General features: G+C 42.9%; 1 protein-coding gene across 2 annotated transcripts in view; it reads left to right on the top strand.

Annotated features, from left to right (window-relative positions):
• Positions 1 to 20,581, top strand: part of sv2 (synaptic vesicle glycoprotein 2) — a 69,577-nt gene that overhangs the window by 7,113 nt on the left and 41,883 nt on the right. For both annotated transcript variants that reach the window (XM_060853653.1, XM_060853652.1), the window contains exons 3-6: positions 784 to 945; positions 4,553 to 4,715; positions 10,147 to 10,268; positions 15,741 to 15,904. In XM_060853653.1, coding sequence (XP_060709636.1) covers positions 784 to 945; positions 4,553 to 4,715; positions 10,147 to 10,268; positions 15,741 to 15,904 — 611 coding nt within the window. The remainder of the gene's footprint in view (positions 1 to 783; positions 946 to 4,552; positions 4,716 to 10,146; positions 10,269 to 15,740; positions 15,905 to 20,581) is intronic.

Genomic DNA, 20,581 nt, shown 5'->3' with positions numbered 1-20,581 from the left:
TCCGTTTTGTACTCTGACTGAAAAGGGGTTCTTCTCTGTGGGATGGTTGTGTATTATAGCACCAGCTGTAGCTCAGTGAGTAGCGCACTCTTTTATCTAGGAAGTTGTGGGCTTGAGTCCCAGTCCAGAGACTCAGTACTGACGCTTGCAGTTCAATACTAGGAAGTTTGCACCGCAAGAAGTGCTGCGTTCCTGACACAACATTAACCTGAGATGATGCTGGAATGAAAACAATGTTTGTTGGATTGATTAGTTTTATTTTCAGCTTAACTGCTGTAACGCTCTTACATGGGTATAACAGGAACTCCACTAGTTAGACTCTTGACCACAAGTGCAGTCACATGATAATGTTTAGATTAGATTACTTACAGTGTGGAAACAGGCCCTTTGGCCCAACAAATCCACACTGACCTGCCGAAGCGCAACCCACCTAGACCCATTCCCCTACATTTACCCCTTCACCTAACACTACGGGCAATTTAGCATGGCCAATTCACCTAACCTGCACATTTTTGGATTGTCGGAGGAAAGCCACGCAGACGCGGGGAAAATGTGCAAACTCCACACAGAGTCGCCTGAGGCGGGAATTGAACCCGGGTCTCTGGCGCTGATAATGTTGTGAGTACTTTGCTCAGAAACTCTTCAGTGCGAGTTGTAATGTAGACATCTGAACTCTAAGAGCTTGAGATAATTATTCTTAGGCATTGCAGTATTTTGTTTTCTATGTGGTTTGCACTTTATTGCTATTAGCACAATTAATTTTATTCTTTGTGTTCTTTTCAGGTTTTGGCACTTTCCACATAGCTCTGTTGGCTATCTGCGGGTGGGCAAATGCCAGTGATGCCGTTGAAATTCTGTGTGTGTCTTTCCTGCTTCCGACTGCCCGCTGTGATCTTTACCTTAGTACAGCAGATATGGGTTGGCTTACAGCAAGTGTATTCCTAGGTATGTCTTTCACTGCCTCTAATGAGTATCCCCTGTGTCAACAGCTGATGCCTGCTTGAGGTCCCAACTGGTGACTGCAGGAGCCCTGGAGATGCTAATCTCGGGACTGAAGTTGAGTAAAGGAATGGGGAACCATTTTTCTGTGCCATTACAACTCATTGTGTCCCCTTTAGCTGGTCAGTGGTGGTTCTGAATCATACAATCTCCTCCACCTGCACATCCACCAATGTCATTTATTGTATCTGTTGCTCCCGATGTGGTCTCCTTTACATCGGGGAGGCTGGATGCCTCCTAGCAGAGCGCTTCAGGGAACAGCTCTGGGACACCCGCACTCATCAACCACACCGCCCTGTGGCCCAACATTTCAACTCTCCCTCCCACTCTGCCGAGGACATGCAGGTCCTGGGCCGCCTCCACTGCTGCTCCCTCACCACCCAATGCCTGGAGGAAGAACGCCTCTTCTTCCGCCTCAGAACACTTCAACCCCATAGCATCAATGTGGACTTCACCAGTTTCCTCTTTTCCCCTCCCCCCACCTTACCCTAGTTCCAACCTTCCAGCTCAGCACTGTCCTCATGACCTGTCCTACCGGCCAATCTTCCTTTCCGCCTATCTGCTCCACCCTCCCTTCTGACCTATCACCTCCATCCCCACCCCCATTCACCTATTGTACTCTTTGCTACCTTGCCCCACCATCCTCTCTGACCTATCACCTCCATCCCCACCCCCCCAGTCACCTTTTGTACTCATTGCTACCTTCTCCCCACCCCCACCGCCCCATTTATCTCTCCACACTGGAGGCTTCCTGCCTCTATTCCTGATGAAGGGCTTTTGCCTGAAACGGCAATTTTCCAGCTCCTTGGATGCTGCCTGACCTGCTGTGCTTTTCCAGCACCACACTAATCTAAACTCCTTCCATCAAGTCAATGGGGCAGTTATTTCCGAAAACCTCCTTGTTGCAAACCCAGTATTGGGTTGTGTGTGGCTGATGGAGCTTCTTGTAGGAACCATTTTAACATTTCCTAGGATATTCAAATCACAATCTCTGCTATAGGCTTGATAAAATCAATCAAGTGTGCAAATAGTTGACCATAACACCTAAAACTGCATTATTTGTAATGTAAAGGGCTTTTGTGCATCACGTTTACAAATGGCCTAGAATTCCCTGACTGGTTCCTTCAAAATTTCCACCAAATATTCTGCTGTTGGGCATCTAAATGCCAGTTGAACACAACAGGAAACTATTGTAAGTAATCTGAGGCAAAGTGCCAAACCCTGCAAATTAGTCAGCAAAACAGAATAAAGCATATTAAAGGCAAAATGTCACCCTGTTACTATCAGTTTTCTCCATCTTCTATGCCAATAGATAGCAGTGATCTCTAGGCGTTGGGAGCTTTTCAAACTGGTTAAACATATTTCTTTTGCAACTTTGAGATCCCCTTCGGATAATCGGAAATTCAGATATTCGAGGTTCCACTATATTCCTTTTCCACCCAAGAACCAGCAGCCACTTAGCATTCAAATCTTGAATACACCTAGGTAAATAACAAGGTTGACGACTGAGTACATTACATGTACTTAATGAGTTTTGAATATGAATTCACCTTCCCCTCCAGATCTCAAAAGTATAAATTATATTGTTTGAAAAAATATAATTTAACACAATTAGAGTCAGAATACATCTAATATGAAATATGTAATTTGGCATGGCTCATTCCTCATCAAACTCACTGGCATAAATATTGTTATTTTATATATTTAAAGTCAAAAGTCTGACCTTACTGGGTTGATTAGTTTTATTTTCAGCCTAACTGCTGTAACAGTCTAACATGGATATTACAAGAACTCCATTAGTTAGGCTGGTGTTTAGAATTATGTAATGTTAAGGTATTTGCTTTGGTAGCTTTTGTTATTAATTTATTTTCCTTGCACCTTCCAATTTCTCATGGGCTTTCGGTGTTTTAAATGTCATCATTTTATTTCCTTGTTGGTTTTTTTTGTCATGGTGCAAGCACTTGCTTTGGAGCTATGATGTGGGGGTGCCATTGTTGGACTGGCGTGAACACTATCAGAAGTCACACGACACCAGGTTATAGTTTTACTTGACAAAGGAGCAGAGCTCAGAAAGCTTGTGATTTCAAATAAATCTATTGGACTATAACCTGGTGTTATGTGACTTCTGGCTTTTATTTTGTAGATGAAGTGTTTGACTAACTCCCAGCTTTAAATATGATAACACAGAAGCAGCTCCAGGCAGAAGAAGGTCTCTGACCCGCTTTGCCCACAATGCAGAGGAAACTTGATTATCCGAACGAGACGGACAGGCACTATTTCGTTCGGATAATTGATTATTCGGTTATTTGATTTCCTCACGCTCAGAGTTTTCTGTGAAGTCCGTCCCCTATTCAGGAGACTAGGCAGAAAACCACTGTGTGTGAGCCCCTGTCCCCCAACCCCACTCCCACCCCCTGCCAGCCCCCAAACCCGTCCGTCTGCACCGCACCCCCAACCTGTCTGCTCCCCAACCCCATCTGTCCCCACCCTGCTCCCCCTAACCCTGTCCGCACCCAATACCTGCACCACCAGCCACCCTGCCACCCCCTCAATCCCCCAACCCGGGGCTGCCGAAAAGGACAGCAGCAGTAAGATTGCTACTGCCTTTGAGGGGTAAGTCTCCAAATAGTGCATGTACAACATTTTACTGCAACCTTTTGACAGGTTTCACCTCTGCCCTGTTCAGGACAATGTTGGTGAGATTATCTGGGGAAGAAGGGTTTAGGGTTCACCCCTGTGTAGGACTCCAGGGAAAGTGTGGGAAGGGAGAGAGAGAGAGAGGGCGATAGGTCAGTCATTTTGAGATGGTGCCTGGACTGTCCAGGACTGTTCTCTGCAGTATTTCAGTGAGCCGAGCTTGATTTTCATCATTTTACCTGTAAACAAAAGACTCGCTCAGGGAAGAAACAGCTCTTTGACGTAATGTTTCTTTTGCAACCTTGAGATCCCCTTTGGATAATCGGAAATTCGGATATTCGAGGTTCCACTATATTCCTTTTCCATCCAAGAACCAGTTTAGCAGCCACTTAGCATTCAAATCTTGAACCTAGTAAATAACAAGGTTGACGACTGAGTACATGACATGTACTTAATGAGTTTTGAATATGAATTCACCTTCCTCCTCCAGATCTCAAAAGTATAAATCAAGCTAACTGCAGTGAAGAAATGCCACATAGTTGAAGGTGCTATACAGTATTTCAAACAAGATTTTAAAAGTGATGGGTGTCAAACGTCTTGTAGCACAATTTGGAAATGCTTGACAGGTTATGAGGTTTGCATGACCTTCAGCTTAAAATTCTCTTTTCAATTAGTACCAGAGGCGAAAAAGGGACACATTAAGGATCATCTGACCCATTGCTGTTTGTGGAAATATGTTGAATGTAAAGTGGTTGCTGAATTATGCTTCAAACGTTAATTCACTGGAGGTGAAGCACTTTAGGATGACTTGAGATCTGGTATGAATGCAGATTAATTTTTGGTTGGTCTATTCACCCGTAAAAAATGTGTTAAATCTAATCTTGCAAACGGCATTCTTTCTTCCTGTTTTGTGCAGGTATGATGGTTGGGGGATACATGTGGGGAGTTCTCGCAGACCTGAAAGGCCGTCAACGAATTCTTGTTTTGTCATTGGCAGTGAATGGCATCTTTGGCGCAGTGTCTAGCTTGGCATCAAATTATTGGCAATTTCTACTATTGCGATTTATTAGCGGAGTTGGGTGAGTATTTTTGAAAAAAAAACATGTTTTGTCAAGGCTTTTCATCTTGCACCCATCAGGATCAGTTCGAAAGGAGAAAACAAACCTTTATATGTTATGTCTGGAGCATACTGCTGGGCTGGGAAGTAGACTAATGTGTGGAGGATTCTGGATAAGTCAAGGATTTTGGGTAATCCAAGATGGAGGACGGGAAAAATTTCTGGCTGTAACAGGCTGCCCCTGTTTTGAGGTATTTTAGCTGATGGAGGTGATTTCCTCGAATTCCAGGAGCAGCAATTACTGTTTTATATGCTATTTCATTGTTTTGGAAATTTGGAGAAAAAAATGTCAAAAAGGAACTTTTTTAAAGGGGGGAGGAGCAAACAAAGGCAGCTCGTAATCTGTGCAAGATAGAGAGAAAAAAAAACCCACATTGCTCCTGACACAGCAGTGAACCTGCGCAGTTACTGCCTTTGTTTTTGAATTCGTGTATTTCTGGACATTGGAGTGTGTCTGGGAAATTTAACAAACAGTGGAATTCACAACTGATCTTGGAGGAACCTATTTGGAGAGATCACAGCACAGAAACAGATAAGTAAGTAGTTTTAAGGATAGCCTTGCTGTAAATCTACAATAGTGAGCAGAGTGGGTTCTTTCTTGATTATAAGTTTTATTAAGATATGTTTCTTGATTAAACTTAAAAATATAAGCCATAAGTGTTAAGTTAGCCTGGAGCAGTGTTTTGTAGAGGAATAAGACTGTGCTATTTTCTGGGTCTGCAGATTGGAAGGAGCAAAAATGGCCCTTAGTATTCTCGTCGGATGTGGGAGTTTAGGGAGAGTTTACATGTAACTGAGGATAATATCTGCAATAAGTGCCATTGGTTGCAAATCCTATCTGGTCGAATGGATTGGTTAGAGCGACAGTTCGAGGCAGTGAGGAATTTACAAGAGCAAGGGAGTGTGATGGATGGCAGTTACAGGAAGGGAGAAAAGTTGCAGATTATGTCACAAAGATGGGTTAACTGCAGGAAAGGTAAGAGAGGTAGGCAGGTAGTGCAGGAGTCTTCTGTAGCTATCCCCATTTCAAACAAGTATGCTGTTTTGGAAAATGTAGGGAGTGATGGATTCTCAGGGGAATGTTGCACAAACAGCCATGTTCCTGGTTTTGAGACTGGCTTTAATGCAATGAGGGGTATATCAGGATCCAAGAGATCAATTGCGTTGGGGACTGTCTAGTCCAAGGCACACACAAACGTTTCTGTGGCCAGCAGCTAAAAATCAGAATCGTGCGTTACCTCCCTGGTGCCAGGATGAAAGATGTTTCAGAGAAGGTGCAGAATGTTCTCAAAGGGGAGAAAGCCCAGCAGTAGGATATTGTACACATTGGAATATATGACATAAGAAGGCAAAAGGATGAGATTCTGAAGGGAGAATAGAGAGAGTTAGGCAGGAATTTAAAGAGGAGGTCCTCGAGGATAATAATATCTGGATTACTCTCAGTGCTACAAGCTCGTGAGGGTAGGAATAGAAGGATAGAGCAGATGAATGAATGGCTGAGGAGCTGGTGTATGGGAAAAGGATTCACATTCTTGGATTATTGGAATCTCTTCTGGGGTAGAAGTGACCTGTACAAGAAGGATGGGTTGCACCTGAATTGGAAGGGGTCTAATATACTGGCAGGGAGATTTGCCAGAGTTTCTCGGGGATTTAAACTAGTAATGTGGGGTGGGGGGGGTTGGGGGCGGCAGAATCCAGGTAAATAATGAGGAGAGAGATCAATCTGAGACTGGTACAGTTGAGAACAGAAGTGAGTCAAACAGTCAGGGTAGGCAGGGACAAAGCAGAGAACAAGGTAGGACTGATAAATTAAACTGCATTTATTTCAATGCAAGAGGCCTAACAGGGAAGTCAGATGAACTCAGGGCATGGTTAGGAACATTGGACTGGGATATCATAGCAATTACAGAAACATAGCTCAGAGATGGAAAAGACTGGCAGTTTAATGTTGCAGGATACAAATGCGACAGGAAGGACAGAAAGGGAGGGAAGAAAGTAAAGGGAGTGGCGTTTTTGATAAGAGATAGCGTAACAGCTGTACTGAAGGAGGGTATTCCCGGAAATACATTCAGGGAAGTTATTTGGGTGGAACTGAGAAATAAGAAAGGGCTGATCATCTTATTAGGATTTTATTATAGACCCCCAATAGTCAGTGGGAAATCGAGAAACAAATTTGTAAGGAGATCTCGGCTATCTGTAAGAATAATGGGGTGGTTATGGTAGGGAATTTTAATTTACCAAACATAGATTGGGACTGTCATAGTGTTAAAGGTTTAGATGAAGAGGAATTTGTTAAGTGTCTACATGACAATTTTCTGATTCAGTATGTGGATGTATTGACTAGAGTAGGTGCAAAGCGTGACCTACTCTTGGGAAATAAGGCAGGGCAGGTGACTGAGGTGTCAGTGGGGGGGGCACTTATGGCCAGTGACCATAATTCTATTAGTTTTAAAATAGTGATGGAAAAGGATAGACCAGTTCTAAAAGTTGAAGTTCTAAATTGGAGAAAGGCCAATTTTGACAGTATAAGGCAAGAACGTTCAAAAGTTGATGGGGGAGGGGTCAGATGTTCACAGGTAAAGGGACAGCTGGAAAATGGGAAGCCTTCAGAACTGAGATAACGAAGAGTCTAGAGACCGTATATTCCTGTTAGGGTGAAAGGAAAGGGTGGTAGCTATAGGGAATGCTTGGTGACTGATGAAATTGAGGGTTTGGTTAAGAATAAGAAGGAAGCATATGTCTGATATAGACAAAATAGATGAAATGAATCCTGAGAGTATAAAGGCAGTAGGAGCATACTTAAGTGGGAAATCATAGGGCAAAAAGGTGACTTGACAGCTTTGGCAAATAGAGTTAAGGCAAATTCAAAGGGATTTTACAAATACATTAAAGACAAAAAGCATAACTAGGAAGAAATAAGACCCCTCAAAGATCAACGAGGAGGCCTTTGTGTGGAGCTGTGGGACATGGGAGAGATATTAAGTGAGTATTTTGCATCAGTGTTTACTGTGGAGAAGGACATGGAAGATATAGAATGTAGAGAAATAGATGATGACATCTTGAAAAATGGGGTTTAATTTAGATAAATGCGCGATGCTGCATTTTGGGAAAGCAAATCTTAGCAGAACTTATACACTTAATGGTAAGGTCTTAGGGGGTGTTGCTGCACAGAGACCTTGGAGTGCAGGTTCATAGCTCTGTGAAAGTAGAGTAGCAGGTAGGTAGGATAGTAAAGAAGGTGTTTGTTATGCTTTCCTTTATTGGTCAGAGTATTGAGTACAGGAGTTGGGATGTCGTGTTGCGGCTGTACAGGACATTGGTTTTGCCACTTTTGGAATATTGCATGCAATTCTGGTCTCCTTCTTATCGAAAAGTTGTGAAACTTGAAAGGGTTCATAAAAGATTTACAAGGATGTTGTCAGGGTTGGAGGATTTGAGCTAAAGAGAGAGGTTGAATAGGCTGGGGCTGTTTTCGAAGGCTGAGGGGTGACTACATTGAGGATTATAAAATCATGAGGAGCATGGATAGGATAAATAGACAAGGTCTTTTCCCTGGGGTGGGATGTCCAGAACTAGAGGGCAGAGGTTTAGGCTTATAGGGGAAAGATATAAAAGAGGCTTAAGGGGCAACATTTTCATGCAGAAGGTGGTGCGTGTATGGAATGGGCTGCCAGAGGAAGTGGTGGAGGCTAGTACAATTGCAACATTTAAAAGGCATCTGGATGGGTATATCAGAATCGATCGCTTGGAACCTGACATACCTTTCACTACATTTGAGCCAGTCTCGGTACCAGAAACCTGCCTGTTTGTGCTATGTTTCCGAGCACCCCCTACATGTTCCAAAACAGCATACGTGTTTGAATGGGGATAGCCACAGGAGACTCCTGCAGTACCTGCTTCCCTCTCCTACCTTCCTGGTGGTAACTCATCTACCTGACTGTATCTGCAGTTTTCCCCCTTCCTATAACTGCCATCCATCACATCACCTAGCTCCTGTAAATTTCTCATTGCCTCTAACTGCTGCTCCAACCAATTAATGTGATCCGAGAGGATTTGCAACCAAAAACACTCCCTGCAGACCAAATCATCAGTAACATGGAAATTCTCCCTAATTTCCGACATCCAACAGGAAGAGCACATCACTCTACTAAAGGCCATCTTTGAACCTTAACAATCTACAGAAAATAGCACAGTCTTACTGCTCTAAAAAAACACTGTTCCAGGCTAACTTAGTACCAATGTTTTATATATTTTAAATTTTAATCAAGAGACACATCTCAATAAAAAGGTATAACCACTCACACACTCTGCCTCTGCCCCCCCCCCCCACTCACCCACTCGCTCACTCATCCACCCACCTTTGTCTCTGTCTTTGTTCTCTTCCTCCTTTTTAAAGTGCCATTGTTTTGATCTTTTTCCCCAAAGTTCCAAAACAATGCAACAGCTTATAAAACAGTAATTACTGTTCCTGAAATTCGAGGAAATCATCTCCAGCACCTAAAATATCTCAAAAAAAAAGGAGCAGCTGTTACAGCTACATTTTTTTCCCCAGACTCCATCTTGGATTACCCAGAATCCTTTAGCTATAAATGGTTTGGGAGTTGAAGCTTTGAGGAATAGTGGTTAGAGCTTGGAGAACAGTGGGGACGTATGAGAACAGGGTCACCAAATAAATCAAGAGAAGAATTGTGTCTTGTGTTTGCATTGTGTAAGCACTCTCCTGTCTAAGTCTCTGATCTACAGTTGCCACTGCTGTCATAGAAGAGAGGGAACTTACCAGTCTGGTTGCAGGGGGATCATAACCCTAATTGCTTGTCATGACCCTGATGGGTTGAGAAATGCTCAAAGATAAGCTTTCTGCCTCTGTCACGTTCTTTATACCTACTTTCCATGCCCGTTTGGATCCATGTGATATACCTGCAAGAAAGAGTTGCATTTTCCTAGCACATTTCACAAACTCAGGAAATTGAAAGATGTTTTACAGCCAATTAAGTAGTTTTAAAACATAGTGACTGTTGTCATATCAGCAACACAGTTATTATTTTGTGGATAGCAAGATCCCACAAGCAGCAACTTGATAAGTGAGCAGGTGATTTGTTGTTAATTACATTGGCTGAGGGATAAACATTAGTTGGGACATTGATACGAGCTCCACTTGTTTAACATAGTGCCCTGGTAGTTTGCATCTGCCTGAGAGTTTAATCAGGCTTTGGGTTTAGTATTCCACCTGGAAGATGGGATCTCTGAATTGGACCCAAAATATTTATAATTTTTGATGCAACTGCAAGTTGAGATAGGTGTCCTTTGATCTTGGTCTACTGGTGCCAACATGCTGTGTTGTTGTGGTGGATCTTTGTTGTAATTTAACTCTGATTGATTGATTGTCTCTTTAGTGTTGGTGGCTCCATACCAGTCATATTCTCCTACTTTTCGGAATTTCAACCTCGGAATAAAAGAGGCTGCATGGTCAGTGCTTTGGCCACTTTCTGGATGGCAGGAAATATTTTAGCAGCAGGTGAGTGGAGTTGTGTATGTGTGTGTGAAGGAGAAAATGGAGGGTTATACTCATCCTTCCTTGTCAAACTCTGTTCAATTGGCTTCCTTTCTGTGCCTGATATTGTTTCCTTGCGCATTTTTGGCAAGATTAATTGCCAAAAATGTGAATACATTGTGGTAGTACTGACTCCATGTGGCCACATAGAAAATTGGTCTTTTATCATGTTGGAACATCATTTGCTTAGACAATTCCAGTGAATGTTAAACAGAATTATCTAGAGTAGGTCACAGAAGCATACAGCTCAGAAAGAATCTCTTCCTTTCCCCCTTGATTAACCGCATAATCTTTAATATGAGGTATAATGAGGAATAATTCTGTCTTTCAGGTCTCCATCCCTCTGATATGTTTCCTGCGCTTAACATTAATAGAATCATAGAATCCCTACAGTACAGATAGAGGCCATTCAGCCCATCAAGTCTGCCGCCAACCCTCTGAAGAGTATCCCAGTCAGTTCCCTCCCTCCCTCCAATCCTGTCCCTGTAACCTTGCATTTCCAGTGGCTGATCCACTGAACCTCCACGTCCCTGGACACTACAGGGCAATTTAACATGGGCCAGTTCACCTAATCTGCATATCTTTGGAGTCTGGGAGGAAATCAGACTAACCGGCAGAAACCCCACAGACATGGAACAAGCATACAAACTCCACACAGACTGTCACCCAAGGCTGGCATCAAACCTGGGTCCCTGGTGCTGTGAGGCAGCAGTGCTAACCACTGTGCCACTGTGCTGCCCTACCAATCATTAATGGACTCCTCTCTTGCTAAGGTGTTTCTTCCTTCCACTTGAACGATAGTACACTGTCGCTGATTTTCAGCTTCAACGTTTTGCATTGATCACCTGTCTTAGAATATAGAACATTACAGCGCAGTGCAGGCCCTTCGGCCCTCGCTGTTGCGCCAACCTGTGGAACGAATCTGAAGTTCATCTGACCTACTCTATTCCATTCTTGTCCATATGCCTATCCAATGACCATTTAAATGCTCTTAAAGTTGCTGAGTCTATTCCTGTTGCAGGCAGTGCATTCCACATCCCTACTACTGAGTAAAGAAACTACCTCTGATATTTGTCCTATATCTATCACCCCTCAGTTTAAAGCTATGTCCCCTTGTGCTAGCCATCACCATCTGAGGAAAGATGCTCTCACTGTCCAACCTATCTCACCCTCTGATTATCTCGTATGTCCCAAATACGTCATCTCTCAACCTTCTTCTATCGAACAAAAACAGCCTCAAGTCCTTCAGCCGTTCCTCATAAGACCTTCCCTCCATACCAGGCAACATCCTCTGAACCCTTTCCAAAGCTTTTGCATCCTTCCTGTAATGCAGTGACGAGAACTGTATGTAATACTCCAAATGTGGCCGTTTTATTGTAAGCATTAGAGAATTGCTACTCTTACAGTATAATGAGTACTATTTATTGCTTCCCTGTGGAAATCAACCTTTATTGCTGTGCAGCAGAACCTACCTTTCTACCTACTCTCTTTTGTTCCAGTTGCTAACAAATGTAAAAGCCTTTCTTAATCTGCTTGTGCTGTGTGCCATACTAAATCTTAACATTTTATTCAGCAGAGTTATACCCCACAAGTTATTGAATTTGTATTTGTAGTACCGTGAAACCTTTCACAGATTTATGACTGGCATCAACTTCTCCTCACTCTGCAGTGATTTAAATCTTTCTCTGCTAGTTGGAAAGCACTTTGATGTTGCTTCTCGTTGTAGGATGCTATGCAACAGAAATAAAGGTTGATATTACCATCTTGGCATTGGGACGATGGAGGTTAACACACAAGTTGAGCTAGCTGGTTGAGATGCAGCAGGATTATGCTATCTAGCTAGGAGCAATTAGCTTTGTACAATTTATGAAGTGTCAAATAATTTCTCTTTAAAATAATTATATCTAGCTTGGAATGCAGCTGTTGAGACATATTTATAATGTAAACTTGTCTTTACCATCTGCCCCATTCATTCCAGATGAGCACTTGAAATGTAGGGCATCAAAGGTTATGGACCAAGTGCTGGTAAATGGAATTAGTGTAGTACAGTGTTTGTAGGTCAGCATAGATATGATAGGTTGAAAAATCCATGTGTATGCTTTATGACTCAATGACACACAAAGCCTATAATCCAGTGAGAACAGAGTGTGTGTGCTGTGACTTGACCAACCCTTTGAAGAGCAGCCCACCAGATCTTGTAACCCCGCATTTTTACTGTGGCTAATCCACCTAACCTGCACATCTTTGGACTGTGGGAAGAAATTGGAACACCCGATTGCAACCCTTGCAGACATGGAGAGAATGTGCAAACTCCAAACAGTCACCCATACCTGGAATTGAACCTGGGTCCCTGGCACTGTGGGGTAACAGTACTAGCCACTGTATCCTCCTCAAAGCAGCCTATTTGCCCACATGCCATGTTATAATTTGTTTTTAATCAAGGCCACTTGAAGGTGTGTGTGTGAGAGGTGCCAGGCTGCATATTTGGGGTTACCGAGGATCATGGAAACACAGCTCACTAGGGGAGTTCCCTCTCAGACTCAAGTCTGGGAGTCCTAGATTTAGACTCATGGATCATTCCAAATCATTTTTAAACCACTCAGGAAAAGCTGACTGCACTAGGGTAGATTTTAAAATCTGACTGCACTTCAAGAAACAAATCTAAATTCGTGTGTGACTCAAAGAAGCTTAGCTTTGGAGGTTAGACAGTGTAATGGAGGTGCTGGGCACAGACTGAATTCTCCCAGGTCAACGTTTGATGAGAAGTAGCATGAATCATGGAATTATGGAATGGTTACACCAGAGAAGAAGGGCATTCAGCCTGTTGTAGCTCTGCTGGCTGACCAAAGTTGCAATGTCCTTCCTTATAATCTATTTCCTTTTTGAATGCCTTGATTTAATCTGTCTCCATCATGCAATAAGGCCGTGGATTCCAGGTTTGTATCACTTGCTGAGTAAAAACGTGTGGCCTTACATCACCGTTGCTTTCGCCTATTCCCGTAACTCTGTGCCTCTCATTCTTGAAACTTCTGTGAATAGGGAGAATTTCTCTCTATCTACTCAGTCCAGATCCCTCGTGATTTTGAGCACATTTATCAAATCTCCTCTCAGCTTCCCTTTTTCAGTTACACACGCTAATTGGAGAAGTTGAGACTGTTCTCTTTGAAGTTTCACATCCCTGGAGCCATTCTCGTGATTCTTACCCCCTGTAATGCCTTCCTGAACTGGTGCTTAGAACAGGACATATTATGCCAGCTGACACAAGTTTAATGTGACTTCTTTGCTTTTGTATTCTGAGTTCCAATCAATGAAGCCCAGGATGCTGTGTATGTTGTTACTTGCTCTCAGCGTGTTTTGCCATCTTCAATGATTTATGCACATGTGCTCTTTCACCCCTTTTTATATTGTGGCCTATATTTTACATTGACTCATGTTCTTCCTTTCAGTATAAATCACTTCAGATTCCTGTGCATTGCATTTTATTTGCCATTCTGCCAATCTGTATGTCTATTGATGTTTAATGCTTCATTGACAGAAGCATGAAAGCTGTTGACTTCTTATACTGTAAACTGTGCTACACAGGCACAGGATGATTCCTGCTCTGTGTTGGAGACAGGGTTCTCAGGCTATCAGCTTCTAGGTTTTTTTTCCACAGAAACCAGGCATCTACTTATTAGTTCACAATAGCTCTTTGCTCTGATGACATCGAGACATGTATACACATAGAGCCTTTTAGATCGTAAAAAGCCTACAAAGCTTCGCAGAAGAACTTCATCAGATAATGTTTAACACAAAGTCACAGAGGCAAATATTAACACAGATAACAAATAGTGGCATGAAAGAAGTAATTTTCTTTAAGGAACATCTCCAAAGAGCAGGTAGAATTGATGGTGGAAAGGTTTAGGGAAGAAATTCCAGAACTTGGGGCCCGGGTAGTAACCCAGAAGCCCAGACTAATGCTCCGCAGGAGGGAAAGTTGGAGTTTCAAATTCCACTGTGGCAGCTGGCGGAATTTAAATTTGATTTGGAGGAGCTGGTGTTGGACTGGGGTGTACAAAGTTAAAAATCACCACAACAACAGGTTATACTCCAACAGGTTTATTTGGAAGCACTCGCTTTCTGAGCGCTGCTCCTTCATCGGGTGGTTGTGGCGTATAAGCTCATAGGACACAGAATTTATAGCAAAAGTTTACAGTGTGATGTAATTTAAATTTGGTCAAAAAATCTGAAATATATATCTGTGATGGTGAGCATGAGAAATATCATGAGTTGTCCAAAAAACCCATCTGATTCACAATGTAGGGAAGGAAGTCTGTTGTTCTTAATTGGTCTGAACACATAACTCCAGACCCACAGCAATGTGCTTGACTCCAAACTGCTCCCTGAAATGGTTGAGCAATCCATTAGTTCAAGTGCAATAAGAGGTTGGGAACAAATGCTTTGCCAGTGATGTTTATGTCAAAAAAATGTAAATCTGGGATGCCCCAGAGGCCAGAATTGGAGGAGCACTGAAATCTAGGAGGCAATTGGGGAGATGTGGAAAGGGTGAAGCCATGGGAGAATGTCAACATAGAGGAAGCAAAGATGGGAACGGCTAAAGAAGATAAATATTGAACGTGTTACATTTGCAATTTGTCATATTATTATAGCATCACAATGAGAAGTATAACTAGAGGGCATAAGTTTAGGGTGAGAGGGGAAAGATATAAAAGAGAGCCACAGGGCAACTTTTTCACACAGAGGATGGTACGTGTTTGGAATGAGCTGCCAGATGAAGTAGTGAGACTGGTACAATTGCAACATATAAAAGGTATTTGGATGGGTATACGAATAGGAAGGGTTTGGAGGGATATGGGCCGGGTGCTGGCAGGTGGGACTAGATTGGGTTGGGATATCTGGTCGGCATGGACGGGTTGGACTGAAGGGTCTGTTTCCATGCTGTACATCTCTATGACTTTATTGCTGATAAATTCTACCTAGATTTTCATTTAAACTGAACCATGATTTTAAACAGTTTGGAGGTGAAAACTTTGCAACTGGAGTAGAGATGTTAGAAAGAGTAGTCAAATGATCAGAATAAATCAGTTATTTCTTGTGGAATTGCAGCATGAATTGCTTTTTAAAAAAAAGTGTGGAATGTTTAATTCATAATCAAAAATATTAAAAATATAGTTTGCTTTGATTCGAGGTGGTTTAGTTCTTTCTGTAAACTGCGCTTAACTATGTCTGGAAACTGTTAATTCTGTGCTTGTTTTTATTCATTCATGGGATGAGGGAATTTCTGGCTAGGCTAGCATTTATTGCTCATCTCTAACTACCCAGAGGGCAGTTAAGAATCAACCACATTGCTATGGCTCTGGAGTCCAGCCCTAGCACTGTGTTAGTGTACCGTAGTGAATCATGACGTAATACTGTGATTTTAACCTTTGTCCTCAGGTCTGGCTTGGCTGGTTATCCCCAGGGCTTCAATGTCTTTCCAGCTGGGTTCGATACATTTTCAGAGCTGGAGGCTTTTTGTGCTGCTGTGTTCAGTACCCAGTCTGACCTCTGCGTTGATCTATGCTATGGGGATGCCCGAGAGTCCCAAGTACTTGATGCAGGTAAGATTGTATCTTAAACTTTGGAAGTGTTTGTATACCATCACCAATGGGACTTTAATTATGGATCTGCCATCTCGTGTGTAATTACACAGTTTCTTTGTTTTCCTGTTGGCTTGACTTTTGATTATACATTACACCAGTGTTTATTTAATGAAGCCTTAAAATGGAGGTGTGTTGTTAATTAAAGCTCTGGAGTTGCAGGCTGTGGTCAGTAGGTAATACTATGTAGAGTTTCAGAACAATGAAGGCAACACATCAAGTGACCATGGGCAACAGTTAGTGTAAAACCATGGTAAAATTAATGGTTGACTGTTTTTGCCGATCCATCCTTTCTGTTGATTCTTGGGATGTGGGCAACTCTGACATGGCTGGGTCCATTCCTCTGAGAAGGCAGTGGTGGAATTTGTTCATAAGCCACTGCAGTACATGTTGTTGAGGTGCTCCCACGCCGATGTTGCATGATATTCTAGCTGATTCTGGGAACGATGGATTTGTCATATCAGGGATGGTTGAAGTCGCTGGGTCTGTACTCGGTTGAGTTTAGGCGTGTAGGGGGCGATCTCACTGAAACTTACTGAGAGGCCTGGATAGAGTAGATGTGGAGAAAACGTTTCTACTAGTAGGAGAGACGAGGACCCGAGGATGTAGCTCTGAATGATGGGACAACCCTGCAGAACTGAGATGAGGAGGAATTTCTTTAGGCAGAAGGTGATGCATCTGTGGAATTCATTACGGCAGAGAGCTGTGGAAGCCAAGTCATTGAGTGTATCTGAGACAGAGATAGTGGCTCTTGATTGGTAAGGGGATCAAGGGTTACAGGGAGAAGGCAGGAGATTGGGATTGAGAAACATATCAGCCATGATCAAAAAGAGTCAAAGAGATGTATAGCATGGAAACAGACCTTTCGGTCCAACTCGTCCATGCCGACCACTAGCTCCCAACCGAATCTAGTCCCACTTGCTACCACCTGCCCTGTATCTCTCCAACCCTTCCTATTCATATACCCATCCAGATGCCTTTTAAATGTTGCAATCGTAGCAGCCTCCATCACTTCCTCTGGCAGCTCTTTCCATACACGCACCACTCTCTGTGTGAAAAAATTGGTCTCTTTTATATCTTTTCCCCTCTCACCCTGAATCTATACTCTCTCGTCTGGAGTCCCCACTCCAGGGAAAATACCTTGTCTGTTTACCCTATTCATGCCCCTCAACATTTTATAAATCTCTATAATGTCAGCCTCTTGACACTCCAGGGAAAACAGTCCTAGCCTATTCAACCTCTCCCTATAACTCAAAACCTCCAAACCTGGCAACATCCTTGTAAATCTTTTCTAAACTCTTTCAAGTTTTACAACATCCTTGCAATCGGAAGGAGACCAGAATTGCACACGAAAGTCCACAAGTGGCCTAACCAATCTCTTGTACAGCCGCAACATGACCTCTCAACTCCTGTACTCAGTACTCTGACCAACAAAGGAAAGCATACCAAACGCCGCCTTCACTATCCTATCTACCTGCGGCTCTCTTTCAAGGAGCTATGAACCTGCACTCCAAGGTCTCTTTGTTTAGCAATACTTGCTAAGACGTATGAAGCGTATAAGTTATGTTGAGATTTGCTTTCCCAAAATGCAGCAATTCGCATTTATCTAAACTAAACTCCATCTGCCACTCCTCAGCCCATTGACTCATCTGATCAAGATCCTGTTATAATCCGAGGTAACCTTTGCTGTCCACTACACCTCCAATTTTGGTGTCATCTGCAAACTTACTAACTATTCCTCTTATGCTCATGTCCAAATCATTTATATAAATGATGAAAAGTAGCGGACCTGGCACCGATCCTTGTGGCACTCCACTGGTCACTGGTCACAGGCCTCCCATCTGAAAAACAACCATCCACCATCTCCCTCTGCCAGTTCTATATCCAAATGGCTAGTTCTCCCTGTCTTCCATGAGATTTAACCTTGCTAATCAGTCTCCCATGGGGAACCTTGCCGAATACCTTACCGAAGTCCATATAGATCACATCTACCACTCTGCCCTCATCAATCCTCTTTGGTACTTCTTCAAAAAACCCAATCAAGTCTGTGAGACGCAATTTCCCACACACAAAGCCATGTTGACTATCCCTAATCAGTCCTTGCGTTTCCAAATACATGTACATCCTGTCCCTCAGGATTCCCTCCAACAACCTGTCCGCCACTGACATCACACTTACTGGTGTATTGTTCCCTGGCTTGTCCTAACCACCTTTCTTAAATAGTGGCACCACGTTGGCTCACTTCCAGTCTTCCGGCACCTCATTTGTGACTAAAGATGATTCAAATATCTCAGCAAGAGGCCCAGCAATCACTTCCCCAGCGTCCCACAGAGCTCTAGGGTGCACCTGATCAGGTTCTGGGGATGTATCTGCTTTTGTGCGTTTCAAGACATCCCGTACTTTGACGTCTGTAATATGGATGTTGTCCTTCTCCACAGGAAACACTGATGCAAAATACTCATTTAGTATCTTCCCCCATTTCCTGCGGCTCCAAACAAAGACCACTTTGCTGATCTTGGAAGGGCCCTATTCCCTCCCTAGTTACCCTTTTGTCCTTAATGTATTTGTAAGAACACTTTGGATTCTCCTTAACACTATTTGCTGAAGCTATCTCATGTCTCCTTTTTTGCCCTCCTGATTTCCCTCTTAAGTTCACTCCCACTTCCTTTATATTCTTCTAAGGATTGACTCAATTGCTGTTGTCTATACCTGTCAGATGCTTCCTTCTTGTTCTTAACCAAACCCTTAATTTCTCTGGTCATCCAGCATTCCCTATACCTACGAGCCTTTCCTTTCACTCAAACAGGAATACACTGTCTCTAGACTCTGGTTATCTTATTTCTGAAGGCTTCCCATTTTCCAGCTGTCCCTTTACCTGTGAACATCTGCCTCCAATCAGCTTTTGAAAGTTCTTGCCTAATACCGTCAAAATTGGCTTTTCTCTCAATTTAGAATTTCCTTTTCCATCACTACTTTAAAACAAATAGAGTTTTGCTCGCTGGCCCCAAAATGCTCCCCCACTGACACCTCAGTCACCTGCCCTACCTTATTTCCCAAGAGTAGGTCAGGATTTGGACCTTCTCTGGTAGGTACATCCACATACTGAATCAGAAAACTTTCTTGTAGACACTTAACAAATTCCTCTCCATCTAAATCCTGAACACTATGGCAGTCCAAGTCTATGTTTGGAAAGTTAAAATTCCCTACCATAACCACCCTATTATTACAGTAACTGAGATCTCCTTACAAATTTGTTTCTCAATTTCCTGCTGACTATGGGGGGAGGGGTGTCTATGATAAAATCGCAATAAGGTGATCAGCCCTTTCTCATTTCTCAGTTCCATCCCAAAAACTTCTCTGAATGTATTTCTGGGAATATCCTCCCTCAGTACATATTGCTGTCCTTTATCAAAAACGCCACTCCCCTTCCTTTCTTCCCTCCCTTTCTGTCCTTCCTGTTGCATTTGTATCCTGGAACATTAAACTGCCAGTCCTGTCCATCTCTGAGCTACGTTTCTGTAATTGTTATGATATCCAAGTCCCATGTTCCTAACCATGCCCTAAGTTCATCTGACTTCCCTGTTAGGCCTGACATAAATGCAGTTTAATTTATCAGTCCTCCCTTGTTCTCTGTTTTGTCCCCGCCTGCCCTGACTGTTTGACTAGCTTCTCAACTGTACCAGTCCCAGATTGATCTCTTTCCTCTATTTACCTAGATTCCACCACCACCCCCCACCCCACATTACTAGTTTAAATCCTCCCGAGAAACTCTAGCAAATCTCCCTGCCAGTATATTAGTCCCCTTCCAATTCAGGTGCAATCCATCCTTCTTGTACAGGTCACTTCTACACCAGAAGAGATTCCAATAATCTAAGAATGTGAATCCTTCTCCCATACACCAGCTCCTCAGCCATGCATTCATCTGCTCTATCCTTCTATTCCTACCCTCACAAGGTTGTAGCACTGGGAGTAATCCAGATATTACTATGCTCGAGGACCTCCTCTTTAAATTCCTGCCTAACTCTCTCTATTCTCCCTTCAGAATCTCATTCTTTTGCCTTCTTATGTCATAGATTCCAATGTGTACAATATCCTACTGCTGGGCTTTCTCCCCTTTGAGAACATTCTGCACCCTCTCTGAAACATCTTTCATCCTGGCACCAGGAAGGCAATGCACGATTCTGATTTTTAGCTGCTGGCCACAGAAATGTCTGTGTGTGCCTTGGACTAGACAGTCCCCTAACACAACTGATCTCTTGGATCCTGACATAACCCTCATTGCATTAAAGCCAGTCTCAAAACCAGGAACATGGCTGTTTGTGCAACATTCCCCTGAGAATCCATCACTCCCTACATTTTCCAAAACAGCATACTTGTTTGAAATGGGGATAGCTACAGAAGACTCCTGCACTACCTGCCTACCTCTCTTATCTTTCCTGGAGTTAACCCATCTTTGTGACATAATCTGCAACTTTTCTCCCTTCCTGTAACTGCCATCCATCACACTCCCTTGCTCTTGTAAATTCCTCACTGCCTCGAACTGTCGCTCTAACCAGTCCATTCGACCAGATAGGATTTGCAACCAATGGCACTTATTGCAGATATTATCCTCAGTTACATGTAAACTCTCCCTAAACT

The sequence above is a fragment of the Hemiscyllium ocellatum genome, chromosome 42, assembly GCF_020745735.1.
Source record: "Hemiscyllium ocellatum isolate sHemOce1 chromosome 42, sHemOce1.pat.X.cur, whole genome shotgun sequence".
In the NCBI taxonomy this organism is placed as follows: Eukaryota; Metazoa; Chordata; class Chondrichthyes; order Orectolobiformes; family Hemiscylliidae; genus Hemiscyllium; species Hemiscyllium ocellatum.
The sequence above is the reverse complement of the archived record's forward strand: the minus strand, read 5'-3'. Positions and strand labels throughout refer to the sequence as shown.